The 25707-nt window shown below is 40.0% G+C and overlaps 1 protein-coding gene across 1 annotated transcript; it reads right to left on the bottom strand.

Moving 5' to 3' along the window:
- Window positions 1–1248: 1248 nt before the first annotated feature.
- Window positions 1249–20563, bottom strand: LOC125452024 (dendritic cell-specific transmembrane protein). Its single transcript, XM_048529909.1, has 4 exons — window positions 20457–20563; window positions 10466–11529; window positions 5284–5616; window positions 1249–2673 (listed from the first exon to the last, which is right to left on the bottom strand). The coding sequence occupies exons 2-4, from the start codon at window positions 11510–11512 to the stop codon at window positions 2566–2568; spliced, it is 1488 nt and encodes a 495-aa protein (XP_048385866.1). The 5' UTR covers window positions 11513–11529; window positions 20457–20563; the 3' UTR covers window positions 1249–2565.
- Between the last annotated feature and the right edge of the window lie 5144 nt (window positions 20564–25707).

Raw genomic sequence — 25707 nt, 5'->3', positions numbered from 1 at the left:
TAGCTTTCCATCATCATCAAGGTCTTGCTCATTTTCACCCAATTCTCCTCTTACATACCCAGCACATTTCCTGATGGTGTTACCTCCCACAATGGTGGGCAGTACTTGTACCCCTTCCAAAGGATGGAGACTGTATATATATTTAAGGTTTTCCACTTCACACCACATTTTCATGCCTCCATTTTTAGGATGGAACAGTTCTTTGGACCACCTCTTGACCAGCTTAGGCTTGACATGTTTGTGTTCTGTCCGTGTGTATATTCATATTTCTTCTTTCTGGCTTCTAGTCTGTACCGGCCTTAAATTAAAGGCCTGTTGGTTGTTGCCATCATTAAATCACTGTCATCAGAGTTGTGTCCTCAATTTAACTTAGGGCTCGGATCTTAGGTTTGCTTTCTGAGTACTGAGGAGCAGGGTGGGCACTCGGATGAGGAGGAGTTGATGGAACATTAGGTAAGCTAGAGCTGCAGTTTGCTTCCCTTTTCTTTTGGAGTTCCAATTTAGTAGTTTTTAGTTCAGCGCAGACCACTTTAATTGCTCTTTCAGATTATTAATTTCACAGCCATGATTATATTTCTCAATAATTTCCTGTAGCTTTCTGTCTTGTTGCATTACACATAAAGACCAGCGAATCTGTTCTTTCCATTTTAGTTGGGTAGCTTTATCACAAACATGTTAAATGTTATTGAAGGACCTTTGTTCCATGGAGGTTCCACACTTTTGGTGGATTTCTGTTAGTGTTGTAGAGCGGTCAAATCATTGTTCAATGTATTCTTTTAAATTTTGAAGGTGTGTCCTCAGATACATTGGGCAGGGTCATGGGCATCTCAGATTTAGATATCTTGAACAATGTTTTTATGCTCCTGGTATTAGAGCCGTTGGGCCTATTCATATAGGGCCGTGGGTCCTTTATGACTGCCTAGATGTTTAGCTTTTACTATGGGCTCGAGCTTCTTATTGGTGTTAAGGCTCTTTTAATAGAATCGCTTTGGACTGTCACCAAAAATTCTTTACACAAATGCGTTTTTATTAAAAGAGGAGTCCTTACCTCGGGGCATTGATGGGCGTACAGAAGGTTCTCGGGGTCTCTGCAGTCTTTGTAAATCCTGCTGACTACGCCAAGTTGATGGATACACTCTTATTACTTCTTAGAATAACCGGTCATCAATACGTAAAAATTCAAGGATTTTTAATAAGAAAAAGTGGCAATTACATTCTGGTTGCTGATATAAGTGTATAACTGCATTGATTCTAATTTTGCCTTACATTTTTAAACATTCAGACACTGATAGCTTTATTTAATTACATTTCTTTTTCAAGTCCTTGCAATACAATAAACCAATTACAACGTGACATTTCATCTGTAAACTATAACCCTATTAACAGCAGAAACAAATTTAACTTATACAATATTAACTCAACTAGATAAGCAGTGCAACACTCTGTTTAAGCCTATTAGCAACGGAAATAAATTTAATTGTCATACAATATTAGCTCAATCGCACTGTTTTCTTATATTCCCACACATATAATAACTATTCTTCTAAATTTTGACAAACCCCAACTAACATAATATTTATTCTTAGTGCCCAAGGTCTGACTTCAATTTTCCTCTGAGAGGCTATTTTTCTCAACGTTACTCAAAAGTGAGTATCTGTTCAAATATATAAATCTTAAATAGAATCAACCAATTAGCTGACAAACAAATTAAAAAATAATTCTTCCTCAAGTTGTCCAGCAGACAGCTTGCAATCTTCTGATATAAAAAAAGTCTTACTCCAGATCCGCCACTGTGTAAGTCTCTCCAAAAGCTCCATAAAAAAAAACTTTAATGATGTTGAAAAAATACCTCCTTCTAAGCGTATAATTTTAGAGAAAAAAAAGCTGTTCACATGTAGGTAACTTCAAAAGGTCCATGAACACACAACGTTTGCAAAACATCATGCACGTTTCTTTTGGGGATTTTTGTTTTTGGCTAATAAAAGAACCAAAAATGAATCAAAATAATAATATTATGCCACTGAAATTTAATAACTGTAAGAAATCCACAAGTAATATGGGAAAGCCTTATCAAAAATTCCATTAACACAATTGAAAGTGTCTTTTTTGTGTTTTTGACTATAAAAGAACCAAAAATGAATCAAAATAAAAATCTTACACTACTGAAATGTGGTAAGTGTGAGAAATCTAGAATTAAACATAGAAATAGGCTTGCAATTTTGGGAGCAGCTTGGGAGCAGTAAAATCTGGGCTACCCACAGTCAACCATTTTAAAATTCATATCAGTCATTCATACCTGCTGTCATTGAAATATATCATTGATGTTACATCAAAAAGTTTCACTCTAACTTTCCCACTCACTGAATGTCCATAGCAAAACACAGTTTTGGAATCAAATTCAAATAAGCCCAAGTTATAGAAAGCAGTTTTGTGTTGCAAAATGTGAACACTTATATTTACATTGTTTATTGTAGAGAATGCATGTCGCTAGTTATAATGGTCTGTCACATAATCACACAAAGTGCTAAGCCCAGTACAATTGCCTAATTTCCAATTCACCTTTATTCAAAGCTCGACACATAACTTATGAGAGCTCTGGTGTTGAAATTCTGTTTTCTGCAGTAAGTCACCCTTTCTTTGCTTCATTCTGAGGATTGGAAACCAAAATGAGACCTGTAGGAGTCACACAGCAGAAAAGTGAAACACAAAATATTTGCTTCTATTCCACATTTTCTTTTCTTCAAAAATCCAAATTATCTATAAAATCTCCATTCTTTTTAGGCATTCTCCTACTGCACCTTTGGAATGGCAGAAGGGCCAGGAACTGCCACTTCAAGGCTATGTTCCAACCTTCTAGGGAAATCCACATCATACCTTGGTTTCAGAGCCACTAATAAACGATCACTCAGAGATAGTAGGAAGAGCCAATGCTGGAGTGTGAGATAACAAGGTATAGAGCTGGATGAACACAACAGGTCGGGCAGCATCAGAGGAGCAGGAAAGCTGATGTTTTCAGTCTGGGCCCTTCTTCAGGAATTGGGAAGGGGAAGAGGGCTCTGAAATAAATAGAGAGGGGGGAGACAGTGATAGAGATGGATAGTGGAGCAGATAGTTTTGGTGTCAACGAGAATCAGTTGAGAAGCTGGAGATCTCCTTACGTTATAAGTTCTTGCTCATCTGAGCTTCTACTGTTTGTAGCATTAGCAAGATTGGTTGTACCAGCCTGAACATCACATGTGGAGTCTGTACTCAGGGGAGTACTGAAGGACTATTTTGGTCAATGCCAAGGACTTTCTAGGTGAGGGAAGAGAGGGGTGAGTGTTGTCTGACTCAGGTAGATGCCTCAGTCATTTGGTTTTCATGTAGCTGCAAGATCATTAAAATTAATCTGTTAATGTCATGATTCTGATTATCCATTTCTAATTCTGTATATGTATCTCCAAATGCTTACATATTGACTATTTATCACTTTCCACCATTGGATACTCCATACTCGTTCAGCAATCAGTCCTGTACAGGATAGTTAAACTATTGGGGAAAATTAAATTTATCCTTGACAATTTGTTGTATTGTGAATATAAATAATTCTCAGTATTTGAATCTTTCTAAGTTCTGGCACTGACTTCTGAGGATATCATGGTCTGCTGCTGGACTGTGGGGAGTGAGAAAGTGACAATATGCATGCTAAAATGAGTGCACATAGGAATAGAAGCAGAGAGATCTCTAGTTTTGCCTGAGATGTCAACAATATATCTGAGGATTTCACCACTTAAAGGGCAGAGGCAGAAATGAATCAGGGATTGTAGCTGCAAACGAAGTCGAAAACAATGGTAAAGGAATGATGTTTCCATTGGGGGTGTTGAAGATAGCGACTTCAATTTTCCCCAACTACTATTATTTAACAGATGCAAATCCTTGAATTCAATACAAATCCAGAGTTAAGAGTCTAATGATGACCATGAAGCTGTTAATGATTGTTGGAAAAGCCCATCTGGTTCACTAATGTCCTTTTAGGGAAGAAAATTTGCTGTCCTTACCTGGTACAGCCTACGAGTGACTCCAGACCCACAGGAATGATTCTTTACTGCCTGCTGGGCAATTAGAGATTGACTATAAATGCTGGCCCAGCTAGTGACACCCATATTCCATGAAACCATAAGAAATAGGAAAAGGAGTAGGTTGTTCAACCTTTGAGAGCATGTTCCTCCATTCAATAGAATCACGGCTGATCTGACATTCCTCACGCTTATTTTCCTGCATTTTCCCTGCAACATTCAATTCCCCTACTGATCAAGAACTTATCTATCTTAGCCTCAAATATATACAAGACTGTGCCCTCCATCCTTCCCCTTCACCGCCCCTCCCCATAGCGCTCTGTGGCAAGGACTTCTACAGACACAAAACCTTCTGAGAGAAGACATTCTTCTCATCTCTGTCTTAAACTGGCACTTCTTTATTCTGAGGCTATGGCCTTTGATCCTACACTCATCCATGACGAGAAACTTTCTGTCAGCATTTATGCTGTCAAGCCCCTTATGTATCTTATAATGCGTCAATGAAATCACTTCTCATTCTTCTAATGCCAGTGAGTAGGGCTATTTGTTTAGCCTTGATCATAAGACAGTACCACCATACCAGGATCAGGCTAGTGAACCGTCTCTGAACTGCCTCCAATGAATATTATATCATACCTTAAATTAGGGGACCAAAACTGCTCAGAGTACTCTAGATGTGATCTCACCAGCACCTTGTACAATTGCAGTAAGACTTCCCTACTCTTGCACTCCAAATCTTAGAAATAAGGACCAGTAGTCCAATTAGCCTTCCTGAATATTTGCTGCATCTTGTGTACTGGAATTCTATGTTTCATGCACAAATATGCTTGTGTTGCAGATTTTTGTAATGAGTAACATGAATGAATAGGAAAAAAAAGCCTAGCGACAGCAGGGTAGCTCTCTCAGTGTATAACAGTTCCCATAGACCTGGATTTTGGCAAGGTCTGACAACAAAGTGGTGACGAAGGAATCAATAAAAGAAAGGCAGAAGAGATGTAACTAGGATTCAATATGATTATCAACATCTTTGGCGTTAACATTGACCAGAAATTAAACTAGACTTGCCAGATAAACACAATGGCTACAACAGCAGGTCAGAAGCTAGAATACTGTGATAAGCTCTTTAAATAACTGCTATGGAATTTTATTCAAGATTACAGTAACAATGTTGCTTTCAATCAACCTTGTAAAAAGTTTGTATTAAAACATATTACAACAAATTCCTTACTTTATCATCTGTGAAGTTTTGAATTTCCTCTGTTCCCATTAATTTGACCCAGGTTCGTTTCCGTAGTATTTTTTCATGTAGAAACTCTATTCGCCTTTTTTCTGTCTCAGAATAAAATGATGACAAAACCAATACTTTCAATATTGTAAATTTTGCAGAAAATAAAGTGAGTAACAGTAAGGCAGCAATTATTGCAATAAGTGGGGTCCATATCTTGCTTATCATCAAAGTTGGTTGGGGGATGCAGTCAGCTTTGGACAAATGAGTTACATATGAGAATGTTTCTCTGGATTTGTGCTTCTTCAACGGAGTTTTGACAAAAGTGATTTCTTCCTGTGGGGATATAAAGATGAATAAGTAAACAATCAGATTCTCAGTTCAATATGAACATTCAAATGAATGCACCAATAAGGAATTTTTACACGGGTTTTCAGATTGTCCATTGTTTCGGTGATGTCACTACAATAATATCCATAAACTAACTGACATGTAAATGCTGCAGAAACTTGTTCAATGGGCTAAACAAAGTTGTTTACCAAATGAGCAAGAACAAAGGGCTTTAGATGTCGTGGGAATGACCTCTGCAATTTCAGGTCAATATATGTACCAATATAATTGTATGAAGGGTCTTTGGCTGCAAGCAAGTGATTTAGTAAATAGCTTATTAACTAAGAAGTTTTGATCTGCAGTGTAAAAAATGGACATATGTATGTATGTGCAGGTGTGGGACAGTATAAATATGTCTGTATTTGTGTGTCTGCATGCCTGCCTCTGTTTGCTTGTCCACCTGTATGTGCACACTGTGTGTCTATGCAATTTTGGAATGTAACTTTGCGTACATGTATGTGATTCTGTAGTTATCATTGAAAAGTGTGGTTTGTGATGGTATTCAGCCCATCAGTGGGCGTGATGGAGGTTACCACTGTCACAAATCCAAGGTAACTCTCCTCTGTTTAAGGTCATTGGGGAGGGGTCTCCAAAAATATCCCAGTGAAAGGGCAAGGGAGGCTCAATGTTTCCTTACGGAATGTAACTTGTGCTTGGAGGCAGAGGATATAGATGAGATCCTAAATGGGTACTTACATCAGTGTTCACACAGAAGAAGGATATGGAGGGTAGTGAGATTTTTGTGGAGCATGCTAATATGCTAGGAAGTTTTGAGATTAAGAAAGCAGTGGTGTTGGATCACTTGAAGACCATTAAAGTGGATAAGTCCGCACAGTCCGATGGTATCTACCCAGGTTGTTGAGAGAGACAAGAGAGGAGATTGCTGGGGCCTTGACCAAGATCTTTGTATTCTTGTTAGCCACTGGAAAGATCCCAGAGGACTGGCAAGTAACTAATGTTGTTCATCTTCTTGAAGGGAAATAAGGATAATCCAGGAAACTATAGACTGATGAGTTTCACATTGGTTGTTGGGAAGCTATTGGAGAGAATTCTTAGGGATAGGATTTACGCACATTTGGGGAATCATGGCCTAATTAGTATGGCTTTGTGCAGGGAGAATCATGTCTTATTAGCTTGATTGAATTTTTTGAGGAATTGACAAAAGTGATCAATGAGGGGTAGAGTAGTGGATGTTGTTTACAAGGATTTTAGTAAGGTTTTTGACAAGATCCCTCATAGTAGGCTCAGGCAGAAGATTAAGATGCATGGGATCCACGGTGACTTGGCCACATGATTCAGAATTGGCTTGTACATAGTGGTGGAAGGGTGTTCTTCAGACTAGAAGTCTGTGACAAGCGGTGTTCTGCAGGGGTACTGGGTCTTCTGCTGTTTGTGATATGTATGAATGACTTAAATAAGAATGTAGATGGATGGGTTATTAAGTTTGCAGATGATACAAAGATTGTTGGAGTTGTGGATAGTACAGAAGGTTGCCAAATGATACAGCAGGTTATAGATCAGTTGCAGATTTGGGTGAAGCAATGGAAGATGGCGTTTAATCTAGGTAAGTTTGAAGTGCTGCACTTTGGGAGATCAAATGTTAAGGAAAAGTATACAGTGAATGGCAGAACTATGAATAGCATTGATGTTCAAAAGGGTCTTGGAGTTCAAGTCCATTGCTCCCTGAAAGTGGTCATGCAAGTAAATTGGGTGGTAAAGAGGGTATATGGCATGTTTGCCTTTATTGGTTGGGTAAGTGAGTGCAAGAGTCAGAATATCATGTTGCAGCTTTAAAAGGTTGTGGTTAGGCCACACTTAGGGTGTTACTTCCAATTCAGGTCGCCACATTGTAGGAAAGATATGGATGCTTTGGAGAGGGTGCAAAAGAGATTTACCAGGATGCTGGCTTGATTAGAGAGTATGACCTATAAGGAGAGCCTAGAAAATGTAGTGGCGTTTCTCTTGAGCAGCAGAGGTTGAGGGGAGACTTGATAGAAGTCTATAAAATTATGAGTGGCATAGATAGAAAGTTGACGGTCAGAATCTTTTTCCCAGAGTTGAAATTTCGAATACTTGAGAGTATAAAATTAAGGTGAGTGGGGGTAAGTTCAAAGGATACTTGAGGGGCAAGTTTTTTTTTACACAGCAAGTGGTAGGAATCTGGAATACACTGCCAGGAGTGATGTTGAGGCAGGTACAATATGGGCATTTAAGGGAATGGAGGGATATGGACGAAGACAGGTAGAAGGGATTAGTTTCATTTGGCATCATGTTCGGCACAAGATCATGGGCTGAAGGGTCCGTTCCCCTACTGTACTGTTCTATATTTTATGATCTATATTCTATGTTCTATTTGAAGGTTCACTTCTATTCCTTATCTTTCTCCTCTGCATCCTCCTGAAGAACCCTATATGGAACTTTCTGTGGTCTTTTCTGGATGGTCCACTGCATTTTTAAAATTTCGTTGACGGAGTTGATGCTACATGGATGATCAGCCGTGATCATAATGAATAGTGGTGCTAGCTCAAAGGGCTGAATGGCCTACTCCTGCACCTATTGTCTATTGTCTACTTGGATCTCGCCTCTTGAGTTTCTGCTAATATCCGTTTGAGGCACTGATGCTTTATTGGGCCATAGTTCTGAAGTGAGAATTTTTCTGATCCAATGATATGGGTATGGGTGGTGTGTTGGCAGTGTTGTGTTCAGAGACATGGGTGTTCTTGACTGACAGGAGAGAGGGGTGACTAGCTGTTGGCATTTCTTGAGACTGCTGGAAGCTCTGAGTCATTAAAATTAACTTTAATTTCCAGTGTGATGAATTCCCTCTGAGGCAGTGGTAGTGGTGTGTAAATCATCCATTTACTGAGTGGAGGTTGCCTCAGGCCTCTGCCATGGAAATAGTAACTGCCTGCAGGGTAAGTGATTGACTACATTCTGATCCTCCACAATGATCTTACAAACTCAATCTCAGTCTTACTAAGATGCAGGAGAGCCTTACTTGTGGCCATTCAGAGCCTCATGGAGGGGCAGCAAAATGCTCTCAATTTGCTGGACAGCAGGGGGTGCAGATGGGCCATGAGAGAGAAGATAGCAACAGACCACTGAGCAATAAAGATGCTAATTGAGTGGATTCTCCATTTGTATGCCATGTGGCTTTCTAGTCTTAGGTCAACCTATTCAGATCTGTATTTTCCATGGCATGCATCTCTGGCAGCAACACACTGGTGCCATTAAGCTCCTCCTCCTGCTACTTGTCTTCCTCAACCCCTTGCTCTAAAATCACAGTGGTCAGAATCCGTTGGGCTTTTTGATGCAAGGGTTGGTTAGCTCAGTTAGTTATATAGCTGATTAGCAGCATGGGTTCAATTCCTGCACTGGCTCAGATTATGACACAGGACTCTCCCTTTTAACCTCTTCCCCACACGTGAGGTGTGGTGATTTACAGGTTAAACAACCAGCAGACATTCTTTCTGGTGAGAGAGCAGCTCTATGATTTACTAGGACAATGGTAACTTTACCTATGCAAGTCAGAACACTCTACCCTTCAGAATATCTCTGCTGGTACATACTGAAGGTACCTCATACATCCTCATGCCAGAATTATATTACAGCATCACTGGCAAATTCCTCAGTAAGTGTTCTTGTGTTCACATGGCTCCTGTTGTAGCTTCCAGGTTTGCTAATTCCATGTTTTTCATTGGCATCACTAGAATGCCCTCAGACCAGAGTCTTCATCTCCAAGGAATCCTTTTCTGGCTCTGTTTGGAGGTGTGAATATATTTGGGAAGGAGAATAGTGTCATTAATGTATTAAGATCAACAGAGAAGTCCTCCCAAAAGTGGAACATTTCCCCTCCCTGGAAGTCAGTTCTTAACCAAGGCTGACATTGATGTGGAGATCCATCATCACATTCAATCCACGGCTGCTGCCTTTGGACATGTAAAGTTGAGAACCTTCAATGACTGAAACATCATACTGGTACAAAAATCCTCATATATAAGGCAATTATGCTTCTGACTCTTCTATATTGTTCAGAAACTTGGACTGCATATAGAAACCACGTCAAGGCCATGGAAAAATACCATCAATGCTGTTTCATTTGGATTCTTCACATCACTTGGGAGAACAAGCATTCTAACATCAGCATCTGATAGTAACAGACATGATCATCTGAAACCAAATCCACAGGACTGGCAACAGATGCCAAAGAAATCTTCTTCACCAGCTCAAGGAAGGCACTCATTCAAGGGGAAGACCAAGAAAGCCCTTCAAAGACTCTCTCAAGAACTGTAAAGTAGAACATCTGCGAAACCCTTCCTCAGAAGAAACTGACTGGGAGGACACCCGTCAGCAAGAGCATGTACAGTAAAGGAATTGAAAAAATGTAATCTCAAGGTCAGGAACCAATTCCGCCTCCTGGAAACACCAGCCAAATGTATGGTTGGAAATGCAGATCTAGGATCAGACTCATTAGCCATGCAACGACTCAAAGAACCTATGGCCAGTGAAAAGGAATTGATTGCCAAAGACTGCTCTCACAGATGGACACTGGGATTTTCTGATCTCCTTTCCCCTCACTTTAAGTGATGGAAAATTGCTGACTCGAAGTGTGCACAAACAGGAAATCCCAATGAGTCAATCTACCATTTCCCACTTGTAACTCTTCCATCAAAGAATCATATACCAAGTCATTACATTCATAAGTGTAAAGTTATAAAGTGCTTCTGGGCCATTTTAGTTGCAAAAGTTAACCAAAAGAAAACATTTTTATGTTAAAGAAATTATGTCTACTTACAACAAATTGAAAATCCATGGTAATGTTGATTGGAGGCAGATGATCCAGGTGATGTTTTATTAAAGAAATAAGCAAGAATAGCCCGTAATCCAGCATGATGACTGTTGTCCAAAAGCACACTTTGATGAGGATGGGAACACAGAAACTTGCCAAGGCTTTCCTTTCTCTTTCTGAGAAAGAGAATGCTGGGATCTTAATGAAAGATTTCCTCTCTTTTTGGGTTAGTTGGAGCAAGTGAGGCTTCCCCTGTTCTTTCTGTTGCTCATTAAACTGCAGGAATTGATTTGTGATGTAAATATTTTCAAACTTTATGTTGGACAAATACCTCTTGATATACAACGCAGTGAATATTAGGGCCAGCAAGAGGCCTAGAATGATCACTGCTCCTTTACAAACTTGGGAAAACATGTCTAATGTTGAAATCATGTGGTTGGCTAGGCCCTCCAAGTTAACTTTAGTCTCATTAAGGTTTTGTCTAAACTCACCATCTCTTATACTGTGTTTTATCTCAAAATGAACTGGAAACTTGACAATTACATTTTGTGGTAAGTTTTGGATCTGTCGGTGAATCCACTGTAGAATATTAATGTACTTCGCCAGAAGATTCTCAATAGATGGTAGCAGGTTTTCCAGATTGCATTCTAAGCTTTCTATCAACCCTTTTAAGTTATGAAAGCTATTTTGGGCACATTTGAAGAGCACCACACCAGTACCAGCTGTGATCAGAGCGTTTCGTCCTTGTTGCGTTCCACATGAGATGAGGACAATCAGAATAAAGCATCTGATGTGCTTTGAGAGAAACAAAGCTCCAGGAATGATGGTAGCAAAGATTCCACACACTGTCAGCCTCACTGAAAGGCCACAGTATAATGCTCGCAACGATATATAGAGGATACCACTGACCCCCAGCCCTATTAGAAGGCAAAGTGAAATTAGACAGATGATATTCTTCAGACCAGACCTCCGCTCTGATGCAAATAGTCTAAAGAGGATTGCAAAACATTGAGCCAAATTCTTGAGAACGACCATTTTAATTTTGATTAACATTTCCACGATTGAAGAAACTGAAATTAAACAAAATATTTACAAGCATTATTTGAATGAATGATCACTAATGATAAATGTATGATCACTAATCGATGTAGAATAGTGCAAGTACTGGAGATTGTTACTTCATCTCCTGCTCTAGTTATCTTTATACACAATAATGATTAGATTAGCAGTTAGAACAGACAAGTAAAGGAAATATTCTTTACAGTTAGGCCTTTCACATTATCAAACTAAAGTAAACTCTCATAGTAAAGAAAAACCAAAAGAACTGCAGATGCTGTAAATCAGGACCAAAAACAGAGTTACTGGAAAAGCTCAGCAGGTTTGGCAGCATCTGTGAAGGAGAAAACGGAGTTAATGTTTAGGGTCCAGTGACCCTTCCTCAGAACAGTTCTGAGGAAGGGTCACTGGACCTGAAACATTAACTCTGTTTTTTCCTTCTCAGATGCTACCAGACCTGCTGAGCTTTTCCAGCAACTTTGTTTTTGTTCTTGATTTACAGCATCCGCAGCTCCTTTGGTTCTTATAGTAAAGAAACCTGCTCAAGTATCTCAATTGCAAAATTAATACAACTTACAAATGTTTAGAAATTAAATGGATTTATGCATATTTCTCATTGTCACTTGCATCATTTTAATGAGAAACTTACATCTTATCTTTAATTTTCTAATTTCTAAAATGACTTGAAAATGTGTCTTGAAATATATTTGCATACCTTGGCCAAATTATGATTAATACTAACTTTACCTCACCTGAAAAGGGCAGTTACTGTTTTCAACTGGTAATTATGAAATATTTACAACCAAACTCCAACTGCAAATGTTTGTTTTGTCTATGCTTCCAAATTCCATAAAAGTGGCATCATGGCAATGTCATTAAACTATTAATTCAGGACCCAAGATTGATGTTTTACGGACAGATCTGATGACAGCAGCCAGTGAAATTTAAAGTCAAGGAATAATTCCAAAGATGAGAGTGAGTAACAGTGATCAGAAGCAAAAGAACCAGAAGCAGGAGTAAGCAATTCAGACCCTCGCGTTTCTCCGTCATTCAATGCAATCAAGGTTAATTCTATCTCAATCTCAACTCCACTTTTCAGCTTGCTTTCTATATCCCTTCAATGATTACTATTAAAAATCTGTTTGTTTTCTCCTTAAATTTACTCAATGTCCTTGCATTCACTGTCCTCTGGGGTAGAGAATTCAATAGAGTGATGACCTGCTGACAGAAGTAATTTTTCCTCATTGCTTTTAAATCTGCTACCCCTTATCCTAAACCTATGACCTCTGTCATCAATTGGTGTGAAAACTCATCTTGTTCACTAACATGTCCTTTAAGGGAGGAAATCTGCCATCCATATCTAGTCTGATCTACATGAGACTCTAAATCCACAACTCTGTGTTTGACTCTGACCTGCACCCTGGGCAATGATAGCCGTAACAGCCAGTGATGCCCATATCCTGTGAATGTAAAAAAAATACACTGCTACCAATCAACGAGGGAGAAAAATGGATGCAGCACAGTCAATGCAACAGTCATGAAAAAAAGAGACATTGATGATTTATTCTGTCATTCTCAAGCTTCAGAGGACAGTTAATTATTCCAATGTCCTTAGCTTTTAGCCATATGTTATTGCTTTTGGACTGAGTAAATGATTACAATAATCAGATAAAGGGAGAAGCAACTTTCAAAATAAGCAGATGTGAACTATTCAAAGGACGATTAAAAACTCAAAAATAATTCTAGGCTAGTACAATATTCCATGAGTTCCAAAGGTAAAACAAAGTAAGTCACCTCAAACAGGATTAGCATGTGAGGTCAAAGATTTATGGCAGATGATGGTGTAGTGGTTTGTGCTAGTGGGTTAGTAATCCAGGGAATGGGAATTCACATCCTAACAAGACAATTTGAACGAGGTTTGTGATGAAGCATAAAAACACAGAAAAAGCAGGGGCAGCACGGTGGCTCAGTGGTTAGACTGCTGTCTCAAAGCACCAGGGATCTGGGTCTAAGTCTAACCTCAGGTGATTGTGTGGAGTTTGCATATTCTCGCTGTGACTGTGTTTCCTCCAGGTGCTCTGGTTTCCCCCTCTGTCAAAACATGCACAGGTTAGGTGGATTGGCCATGCTAAATTGCCTGGTGTCCAGGGATGTATAGATTAGGTGAATTAACCATGAGAAATGCAGGATTGCAGAGGGATGAGTCTGGGAGGGGTGCTCTTTGGAGATTTAGTGGATTTGTTGGGCTGAATAGCCTGTTTTCGCACTGTAGGGATTCTATGAAAAGCAGGAGTAGACCATTCAGACCCTTGAGCATGCTCTGCTAGTAAACATGATCATGGCTGATCATCCAACTCAATACTCTGTTGTCACTTCTCTCCATCTCTTTGATCACTTTAGCCCTAAGTACTACATCTTCTTCTTGAAAGCATTCTATAGTTCATTCTATGACTGTGTAAATTATGGGCCAAGTGCAGGTAAAGGGGATTAATATAGTCTAGTGTTTGTTGCTCAGCATAGACATGGTGGGCCAAAGGCCTGTTTCTTTAGTGCACAGCTATATTCAATATTGTGGCCTCAACCATTTTCCACGTGCTTACCACTCTCTGAGTTAAAAAAAGCTTTATATTATCTCAGTCCTAAAAAAGCCTGTCCCATATCCTTAAACTGTGATCTATGGTTCTAGACTCCCCAGTCATGGGAACATCCTCCCTGTATATGCCTTGTCTCGTTCTACTAAAATTTTATAGGTTTCTGTGAGATTCCCCTTCATTCTGCACCACTGCAGTGAATATAGTCCTAAGTGATCCAGTCTCTCTTCATAAATCAGTCCTGTCATCCCAGGTATCAATCTGTACACCTTTATTGCACTACACCATAGCCAGAACATGCATCCTCAGATAAGGATGCTAAAGCTGCACACAATACTCTAGGTCGGGCCTCCTCCAGTGTCAGAATGATGCCACCTGCAAACTGGAGGAGGAGCACCTCATATTCCACCTCGGGAGCCTACAGCCCAATAGCCTAAACACGGATTTCATTAGTTTTAAAATCTGCCCACCCCTTGGCCTCATCCCAGGTCCAACCCGCCCTCTCATCCCCATCTCCTTGACTTGACACAGCCTGTCCATTTTCTCTCCCACCTAGCTGCTCCTCCCCCGCACCACTCCCTCCCTGCCCTGTCACCATCCCACCTACCTTCCCCAGCCCCATTTCTTCTTTCTCTATTTATTTCCGAGTTCCCTTCCCTGTCCACATTTCTGAAAAAAGGATCCCAACCCAAAAGATCAGCTTTCCTGTTCCTCTGATGCTGCTTGCCCTGCTGTGTCCCTCCAGCTCTGGACTGTGTTATCACAATACTCTAGGTGACGTTTCACCTGTAGAATTGCAGCAAGACATCCTCTTGCTACGAATGTCAAAACACTATTTGCCTTCTTCACAGCCTGTTGCATCTGCCTGCATACTTTCAGTGAGTGGTGTACAAAGACACCCAGATCTCATTGCACCTCCTGCTTTTCCAGTCTATTACCAATAAGCTGCCTTTCTGTTTTTGCTACCAAAATGGATAACATCACATGTATCCATATTATACTTCATCTGTCTCGTATGGCCATTCATATTCCTTTTCACTCAATGTCATAGAGCTCCATGAAGATTCCATGTCCTTTATGGTCAGGATTTATCATCACCACCATCTAGTTATACAAGAAAATGGTGAATAGCCAGAACAAGTAAAAATCAGATGATAATTCTTGACAAACTCAGAAATCAGGTGACTGCACACATTATGTGGTATGTCTATATAAGTGCATTATTATCATTCATGTCATGCAGTGTGGCTCAAGAATTAAACAGCAGTTGGTTGCAGTGGGAAATCAGAGAAATTTACCTGTAGTATTATTTCAGTGGGCATCAACATGTATGAATTACCCATGCTTTTTTCATAAAATATTGCTCTTACAACCAAGTCAAAACTTTGCAGGATATTTTAGGTCTCTGCTGTGTAAGAATTCGAAAAAAAGAAATTATTTACAAAGTGGAAGAATCACAACATTTTTAATCATTTCAAACCAATTCCATTTTTATGAACTATCTGTAGAAATATCTGCAAAATGACTAATAGACCCACAGTTCCCTCCTCATTTCTGTCAGACCCAAAGCTGCCTTTTTAAATTTATTTTTATGACTAGTCTAGTTCAGTTTCTGGTCAATGTTAACACCCAGGATGTTAATAGCAGTGGATACAGTGATGGGAATGTTACTACATGTCAAAGGGTGATAGTTTGATTCTCTCTAAATGGAGATGGCATTGTGTGGCTCTGTATAGCATGAATGTCACTTGCCATTCTTCAGCCCAAGCCTGGATATTGCTCAGGTCTTGCTGCATTTGGATGTGGATTGCTTCAGTATCTGAGAAGCTGTGAATTATGCTGAACATTATGCAATCATCAGCAAACATCCCCATTTTTGACGTTATGGTGGAAGGCACGTAATTGATAAAACAGCTGAAGATGGCTGACCTGAATATAGTATCATCACGAACTCACGCAGAGATGCCCTGGAGCTAATGGGAATTTCAAGCCTAAGTGAAAAAGCAGCATTTGCGAAAATCCCTGCCATCTCAAACTCCTTTTGCAGACCCAGATGGAGGCCAAACACAAAGGAGTATGAAAACCTAAGCATCCAATTCACTCACCTCTTCAAGAACAACCTTCTCTATCTGCAGCAGGGTGTGAAAATCCAGCATTAGTCTGTGTTAATCACCTCAGGACCCATGACCGTGGAGTGGATGGAAGTCAATCTCAATCTCACTGAACTGCTTAAGAAAATTAAGGGTCTTCTTCCTTTCTTATTCAGTCAATCATTTTGAAATACCGTGTACCCTGGAATACTTATTTTCCAATCTTGGTCACCTTGCAACCACGTCCCTATAACAATGATTAGATTTAAACCATTCAACTCAATTTGTGCCTCAAGTTAAATTTATTAAAATTGTGAAGGCACGTGCATTCAGTTAAATGTGCTTACATTTTTTAACTACTGTTCTTTACATGAATTTTATTTGATGATTCACTATTAGTAGGAACTCACTGCTGATTCCTGTCCAACTCTGCTTGTCTTTACTTACATCATTGCACTGCTCTATTGCTTTGAGTTTTGCCTTAAGTTTCTATTCAGCTGACCCAACCACCTCTTTTAATTAAATTAGCTTGTTATACAATTTTCCAGTACTTTAATCTCAGCTCAGATTACATGGACCCCCACTCAAATAGGAAGCCCCTTTCCTCACCACTATGAGCATCAGTGCCTATGAACCAAAATGTTTTGTTTCCACATGATTCTTTGAGACATGCATTTAATTTTTTTTATCTGCCTGACCTTGTGCACATTTGGCACATGGCAAAGGTAACAAGCCAGAAATTATTATCCTTGAAGCTCATAATATCCCTATAATGTGGAAGCAGGTTATTTGGCCCATTGTGTCCATGCCAATCATCTAAAGAGCATCAGATCCACTCTAGCCCTGTAATGTGCACTTCCCATGGCTAATCCACATAGCCTGTGTGTCCTTGGACACAATGGGTAATTTAGTACCCCGATCCGTCTCGCTTGCACATCTTTGGACTGTGAGAGAAAACCTGGGCACCCGGAGGAAACCCATGCAGACACAGGGAGAATGTCCAAACTCCACACAGTAACCCAAGGGTGGAATCTAACCCAGGTCTCTGGTGCTGTGAGGCAGCAGTGCTAACCACTGAGTAGAAGCCTTGGATTTGAAGTTGGAGCTTAATTGCTCAGATTCTCTCAGAAGAACATCTCTCTTAGTTCTACCCATGTGATGGGTTCCTCTTTGGCTCATTGGAACTAGACTCACTCCAACTTCACCTCCAGCTGTGAAGGGGACATATTTAATCAAGGAATAGGCAGGTACCACAACCAATAAAACTCCTGGTCTCAGCTGAAGAGTGTCTACTCGTCTGACTAAAGCTGACCCCAACACCATCACAATCATTTTCACTTGGTAGCATCTTACCTAATAGTCTATGTCCATTCACCTGACAGACTTATTTTTATTTTTTCATTTGTGGGTTGCAGGAGTCACTAGCTGGCCAGCATTCATTTCCCATTCCTAGTTGCCCTTGAGAGGGTGATTGTGCACTGCTTTCTTGAACTGCTATAGTCCGCCTGCAGTGGGTTAATCCACAATGCCACTCAGGAGGGAATTCCAGGATTTTGACTGAGCGACAGTGAAGGAACTATAATGAAGGAATATGTTTCCGTGTCAGGATGGTGAGTGGCTTGGAGGTGAACTTGAAGATGATGGTGTTCCTATGTATCTGCTGCCCTTGTCCTTCTAGATGGAAGTGATCGTGGATTTGGAAGGAGCTACCGAGTATCTTGTAAGTTTCTGCAATGCCTCTTATAGATAGTACACAGTGCTATCATGGGTTTTGGATGGAATGGATGATTGTAGATTTAATGCCAAAGAAGTGGGCTGCTTTGTGCAGGATAGTGTCAAGCTTTGTGAGTATTGTTGGGGCTGACATAATCCAAAAAAGTGGGGAGTATTGCATCACACTCCTGACTTATGCCTTGTAGATGGTAGACAGCCTTTGGGGAGACTGGAGGTGAGTTACTCAACGGTGTATTCCTAGCCCCTGACTTGCTCTTTTAGCCACAGTGTTTATGTGGTGAATCCAGCTGAATTTCTGGTCAATGATCATGCAAGATTTTGAAAATAGGGAATTCAGTGTTAGAAACACCATTGAATATCAAGGGATGGTATTCAGATTGTCTCTTATTGGTGATGGTCATAGTCTGGTAAGTGTGTGGTACGAATGTTACATGCCATTTGTCAGCCCAAGCCCTGATATTGTCCAGATCTTGGTCGGTTTAGTCCTGCTTTTTATGTACTGGACATATGTGGGAAGTTTTCCACATTGCCAGGTAGATGCCAGTATTGTAACTGTACTGGAAGAGCTTGGCTGGGGCAGGGGAGTAGGGCAGTGGTGTTGGGGGGGCATGGGTGTCAGCAAGTTATGGAGCACAAGTCTTCAGTACTATTGCCGGAATGTTGTCAGGGCCCAAAGTCTTTGCGGTATCCAGTGTCCATCTCTTGACATCATGTGGAGTGAATCAAATTGGCTGAAGACTGCTATCTGTAATGCTGGGGACCACTGAATGAGGCTGAGATGGACCATCTACTTAGCACTTCTGGCTGAAGATTGTTGCAAAAGCTTCAGCCTTATCTTTTGCACTAATGTCCTGGTCTCTTCCATCATTGTGGATAGGGATATCTGTGGAATCTCCTCCTCCAGTGTGTTGTTTAATTGTTCACTACCAATCACAACTGGATGTGGCAGGACTGCAGAGTTTAGATCTGATCTGTTGGTTGTGGGATATAGCTTATCTCTATCACTTGCTGCTTATGCTGTTTGGTGAGCAAGTAGTCCTGTTTGGTTGCTTCATCAGGTTGACACCTCATCTTCAGATATACCTGGTACTGTTCCTGCATGCCCTCCTGCACTCTCCATTGAACCAGGGTTGATCCCCTGGCTTAATGGTAATGATTGAATGGGCAATATTCTGGGCCATGAGGTTACAGATTGTGCTGGAATACAACTTTCCTGCTGTTGATAACCCAAAAGCATCTCATGAATGCCCAGTCCTGAGATGCTAGATTGATTTGAAGTTTGTCGCATTTAGCATGGCGATAAATGCCACACGACACGATAGAGATTATTCTCAACAAGAAGGTAAGACTTTGTCTCCATAAAGTCTGTGTGGTAGCTTTTCTTACTGATACTGTCATGGACAAAATGCATCTGCAGCTGGCAGATTAATAAGGATGAGGTCAAGTACGTTTTTTCCTCTTGTTGATTGCCTCACCACCTGCCTCAGACTGAGTCCAACAGCTATGTCCTTTAAGGTCCAAACAGCTCAATCAGTAGTACAACTGCCAAGTCGGCCTTGGTGGTAGACACTGAGTACATTTTGTGCCCTTGACATCCTCAGTGATCCTCTGCATGCTGTTCAAGATGGAGGAGTACCGATTCATCAGCTGAGGGAGGACTTCTCGTGGTAATTGACAGAGGACTTCTTTGCCCATATTTAACCCGAAGCCACAAGACTTCATGCAGTTCAAAGTCAATATTGAGGACTCTCACAGCAACTTCCTCCTGACTGTATACCACTATACTGACACCCCTGCTGGGTTTGTCTTGCCAGTGGGACATGACATATCCAGGGATGCTTATGTCTGACACATTGTCTGTAAGGTATGATTCCGTGAGTGTGACTATCTCAGGCTGTAACTTGACTAGTCTGTGAGACAGATCTCCTAGTTTTTGGCACTAGCTACCAGATGCTAGAAAGGAGGACTCTGTAGGGTCAACAGGTCTGTTTCTGCCATTGTCTTTTCCAGTGGCTAGGTTGGTGCCAGGTGATCCATCTGGTTTCATTTCTTTGAGACTTTGTAGTGATTAGTACAATTGAATGGCTTGTTAGGCTATTTCGGAGGGAAAGTGAGAGTCAACCACATTGCTGTGGATCTGAAGTCACATATAGGCCATACCAGATGAGGATGGCAGACTTCGTTCCTTGAAGTACATTGCACTTATTAACACTGGAAGTAAATAGCTCATGCCTATTAGTCACAAAGATTGAAAATCCTTCATCACAACCTGATAAATTGCCATGCCTGCCTAAAATGCAATCACACTCTTCTGTTCCTGATCTTTTACCAGCACTCAAGGTATACCTGAAATCTGTTGTTGGTTTCCTGGCACAGGAACATTTTCTGGAATCTTCCGTGTGTTGCTGTCATAGCACACCATCATATCTGCCAAACCTTATTTATTTAACCAGTTAATAATTTACCAGAGTAAATTAATAGTGTTACAACGTCTTAAATCAGACACAAGAGATTAAAAAAACTTACCGGCTACTGGAGGCAAAATATTTTCCCTCTGTGTCAAATTCTGATTTACGCCAAGACACTGAATTTTATGTATGTTAAACAAAGGTGCTACGAGGTCACTATGCAACACTCACTATATACTTAGAGTTAATGACTCACACCAAGTTACAATTGCCAAATCAGCTTTCTGCTACATTAATATTGCTTAACTTCAGAATCTTTGAAATTTGATACCACAGAGGGCAGTCAATGTTGATTTGTTAAGTATGTTCAAGGCTGAGATAAACATATTTTTAGTCTTTAAGGAAATCAACGCTTGTGGAGGAAAAGTCAGGAAAGTAGAGTTGAGCATTATCAGGTCAATCATGATTTCATTGAATGGTGGAGCAGATTTGATTTGGTTGAATGATTTACTTCTACTCCTATATCTTATTAACCTATGGTCTTATTCAAGTAACCAATCTCAGCTAATTGACAGATAATTGCTGATACCTCTTAGAGGTAATTTCTGTTAACTATTTATCTAGGTACTGTTAACTCATGTTATTAACTTTACCTTTTCCAAATCTTCTTTTCAGGCTTTGAATAGATGACCACTTCAAAACATGCATCATTAATCATGCTCACAGCAAAAATACAGAGCCTAGGCACCTTGAAGATTTTGATGACTTTTCTGCATTTAGCCTTCAAAAAATTGGGAGACAGTCAGCTGAATTTTGCTGCGTCCCAATGTATTGTAGAGGCCGGGGCTGTCTTTTGTGCCACTCCCACAAAACACATGGAAGTGTGGCAATCGTGGCTGCCCCCACTGAAACTATAGCCCCAACCTTAGTTTAATTGTTGGAGCTTGCCAGCCAGACCCTGACTATCCCCATCACTATTACCCTCCTCTCAGAGCACCCTGCCATTGAAATGCAGGCTCAACAACAACCCCTCCAGCATTATAACAACATGTCTTATTTCAACACATTTTTCCATGTTTGGGTGCAGCTGAAAGAGCACGGTACCCTACTGCTGTATTTCTGTCTGAAGAACGCAGTCGAAATTCGGCCCAGAAGAAGAGACAAATTCTGAATTTATTCTACTGATGATTAAGAATCATGTCAATAACCACATATTATAATGTCTTGCTAACTCATGGGAGAAAAAGTGCATTTCATTGTTCCCCTTTCTTTATTTCCGTGTTGCTTCATTTTATTTTAAAAAGCAGAAGTTCTGTAAATACAAAGATAAGAAAAATGCTTTGGAATCTTGTTCAATCATCATGGGTCTCACTTACCAGCTGGAGAAGAACTACATGCCAATCAAGCAGTAATGAACCCATCCCTGGGAATCAGGTTCTAATTCAAGTTTTCTTAATTCCAGTTCTCTTTTCCTTTCTCCCCCTCCTTTGCTTTCCATTGCTCTTTTATTGTATTTTTTTTCCAGTTGAAGATATCCTTTTCATTTCTAGCTAAGCTTTTGCTGTTCCTAATAGTAAGACATCAATTTCAGATTCCCCCCTTTTAAATCTAAATGCAGAATGATCATTTCCAGCATTTTGTCCCTATGAGTTCCTGCTTTTGTTTTGATCTTCAGTTCATCTGCCAACTTTCTCAGTGTAAACTTAGTCAAAGATTTAAAATTTTCACGTATTCTACAACCATAAATTTCTTATCAATAGTAAAAGCTATTTGAAGTTCCAGTCTATACAATACACTTCCCCACAATACTCCCGTTTTTAAGTCTTGTAGCTTCACACACTCTCATCTTTAAAACATTAACAGCTTCCCCCTTTAGTTCAGTGAATTTATATTCCAACAATAGTCGATAGTCATTTGTGCTCCAAAGATGCTGCTTGGCCTGCTGTGTTCATCCAGTTCCACACTTTGTTATCTCTAATAGTCATCGCTGTGTAATGATCCCAGCTCATGTTAAGACAAGATAATTCTGATCTCAGAGTTTATTACTTTGAGGTTTGGTCACCATAGTTGTGATTCACTGAGCATATTTACACAAAATAAGAAGTTATTTTTAATAAAATAAAGAGTTTATTGCACAAAAGGAAACAAAAGACAAAAATACCCACGCAAATGTAACAATTTAGAAAGACCTTAAAAGTAAACAGCAAGAAGGTAAAGTTAAACTTTGTCCCACAATATCTTTTACAGATACTCAACCTTACTGATTGATCATGCCAATTTTAATTCTGCATTTCTTTCTTAACTCACAAGGTTGCATTCATTTCTTTTTGTTGACGTTCTACCCATTCACCAGATGTGATTCTTTCTGTTAATATCTGTCCCCAAGATACAGGCTATTTTACTGACTTCTCCTTACTGAATTTTAAGAAGACTCCTGTCTACTTAAACTGCTAAAACAGTTTTAAGGGTCCTTTCCCACTCTGGAAGTCTGCAGTACAGCAAACTAAACTTCTGCACAGATTTTCCTAACTGAAATCTGACTGTAGCCCTGATCTGTCTTTATGGATGTCATTAAATTTAAACTTTGTAAACTTTCATTAATTTACTCCCCAAATAGTTTATCTAATCAGTTAGCTTAAATCATATGTTTTCTTGGAAATTATTTTTGAAGCCAATGTACAAAAATTGCTTTATGACTTTAAAAAAGTGGGTTACCTTCAGAGAACTAAAATTAAAAGCCCATTTACCTCCTCATTAAAATCCAGATCCCCAAAGGATAAAACAATACAAGCGCAGAACAGGCCCTTTGGCCCTGGATGAAACATATTATAAATGTAATACAAAGGAAAGCAGTGACAAAATACAGAAAGACATAATAAGACATATACCTGGAGGTGCTCAACAAAGCTAGATTACCTAAATGAATACTTTTCATTAGTATTTACTAAGGAAGAAGATGCTGACAAAATATTGGTTTATTATAATTACCAATTTACTCTAGATATGTGGGTGGTGCCAGAGAATAGGAGAGTGGCTACTCTTTGGGGGGCACGGTGGGTCAGTGATTAGCACTGCAGCCTCACAGCGCCAGGGACCCAGATTCGATTCCGGCCTCGGGCGACTGTCTGTGTGGAGTTTGCACAATCTCCCCGTGTCTGTGTGGGTTTCTTCCGGGTGCTCCAGTTTCCTCCCACAGTCCAAAGACATGCAGGCTAGGTGGATTGGCCGTGCTAAATTGCCCATAATGTTCAGGGGTGTGTCGTTTATAGGGGGATGGGTCTGGGTGGGATGCTTCAAGGGGCAGTGTGGACTTGTTGGGCTGAAGGGCCTGTTTCCACACTGTAGGGAATCTAATCTTGTTCAAGAGAGGATATAATGACAGTCCCACAGACCAGTCAGTTCAATATTAATGAAGGGTAAGGTTATGGAAACAATAAACGGGGAAAATAAACTATAAGGTCTCACAGGGCCTTGACTTAATTAAGTCAAGTCACAGGGATTTGTTTAAGACAGATCATGTTTGACAAATGTAATAAATATTTTGATTGAAATGACAGTTAAGAGTGATAAAGTGGATGCGATAAATATAGATTCAATAATAACGCTGACAAAGTACCATGTAAAAGGCTGGTTAATAAGCATGAAGCTCATAGAATAGAATGGTCAGTCTCACCCTGAAAACAAAGTTTTCCTCAAGGAAACATGGGTTATAGTGAATAGTTACTTTTCTTCTAGGCTGGAGGATTGTAGACAATGATGTTCCCAAAACAATAGGATTTGAACTATTCAGAAATAGCAAGAACTGCAGATGCTGGAGTCAGAAGTAACACAATGTGGAGCTGGAGAAACACAGCAGACCAGGCAGCATCAGAGGAGCAGGAAAGTTGACATTTTGGGTCAGGAATTTTCTTCAGAAAACAAACTGCTTCATTTGTGTTATCTCAGGATTTGAACCATTGCATGTTTGGATATATATAAATTTCTTGAGTATAAGAATACTCAGTAAAATTTCAACATTTCTGGATTACGTCAAAATCGGAGAAATGACAAGCAGTGAGGATATTAGCCAATTGACTACAAGAGCCAAAATGAGTATTCAAAGTGAAACATAGAATTTAATCCAGGAAATCATGACGTGGTATATTTTCCTGGAAGGTTTAGAAAGAGGCAATGTAAATTAAACCACAGATGTCGAAAGAGTGTACAGTGACAAAGGGATTGAGAAGGTAGTAGGAACTGCCAATGCTGGAGAATCTGAGATAACAAGGTGTAAAGCTGGATGAACACAGCAGGCCAAGCAGCATCAGAGGAGCAGGAAAGCTGACATTTCGGGTCGAGACCCTTCTTCAGAAAAAAAACTGAAGAAGGGTCTCAACCTGAAACATCAGCTTTCCTGCTCCTCTGATGCTGCTTGACCTGCTGTGTTCATCCAGCTGTACACAGGATTGAGAAGGTGTTGGCATTTGTTGTGCAGGAGTGTTCATGTGCATCAATGTTTGGAGATGATAGGACATATTGAGATTGTAATTAAGAAAAGTTTATGGGATGTTGGTGATGTACCAGATGACTACAGAATAGCTAATATTGTTCCTTTTTTCAGAAGGGTAACAGGGATAGACCAGGTTACTTCAGATGAGATAGTCTGTCATCATTGGTAGGGAAATTATTGGAAAAAATGTGGAGTGACAAGATTAATCAATACTCAGAAAGACAGGTGTCGATCAGGGATAATCATCATGGATATGTTAGATCGAGATCAGGTACTTTGAAAATGTGACAAAATATATTGATGAGGACTGTGTAGTTGATTTGGTTTACATGGACTTCACTAAGATCTTTGACAAGGTCCCATGTGGAAGGGTAGCCCAGAACCAATGGAATCCAAAGGAAGTTGGCAAACATGATCCAAAATTAGCTTGCGAGAAGGAGGCAAAGAATAATGGTGGTGGGTTGCTTTCGTAGTTGGAAGACTGTGACCAGCGGCGTACCACTAGGTTCAGTGCTGGGACACTTGCTGTTTGTTATTTAAATTAACAACTTGGATTTAAACATAGAAGGTATAATTAGTAAGTTTTCAGGTGACATAAAAATTGGTGATGTTGTTGGTGATCTCAGGCCAGTCTGGCATAGATCAGCTGGTAAATTGGGCAGAGCAATGGCAGATGGAGTTTAATTCCAATGATGCAGTTTGGGAGGTCAAATAAGGGAAGTACAGAGAAAATGAATGGTAGGTCCCTAGGGAGTACTGACGAACAAAGGGATCTTGGTGTACAAATTCATGGATGAAGATTTCAGTGCAGATAGATAGGGTGATGAAAAAGGCATACAGGATTCTTACCTTCATTAGCTGGGGCATAGAATATAGGTGT

The sequence above is a fragment of the Stegostoma tigrinum genome, chromosome 5 (genome assembly GCF_030684315.1).
Source record: "Stegostoma tigrinum isolate sSteTig4 chromosome 5, sSteTig4.hap1, whole genome shotgun sequence".
Classification (NCBI taxonomy): domain Eukaryota; kingdom Metazoa; phylum Chordata; class Chondrichthyes; order Orectolobiformes; family Stegostomatidae; genus Stegostoma; species Stegostoma tigrinum.
Note: the sequence above shows the minus strand (reverse complement) of the source record. Positions and strands in the feature narration are given on the sequence as shown.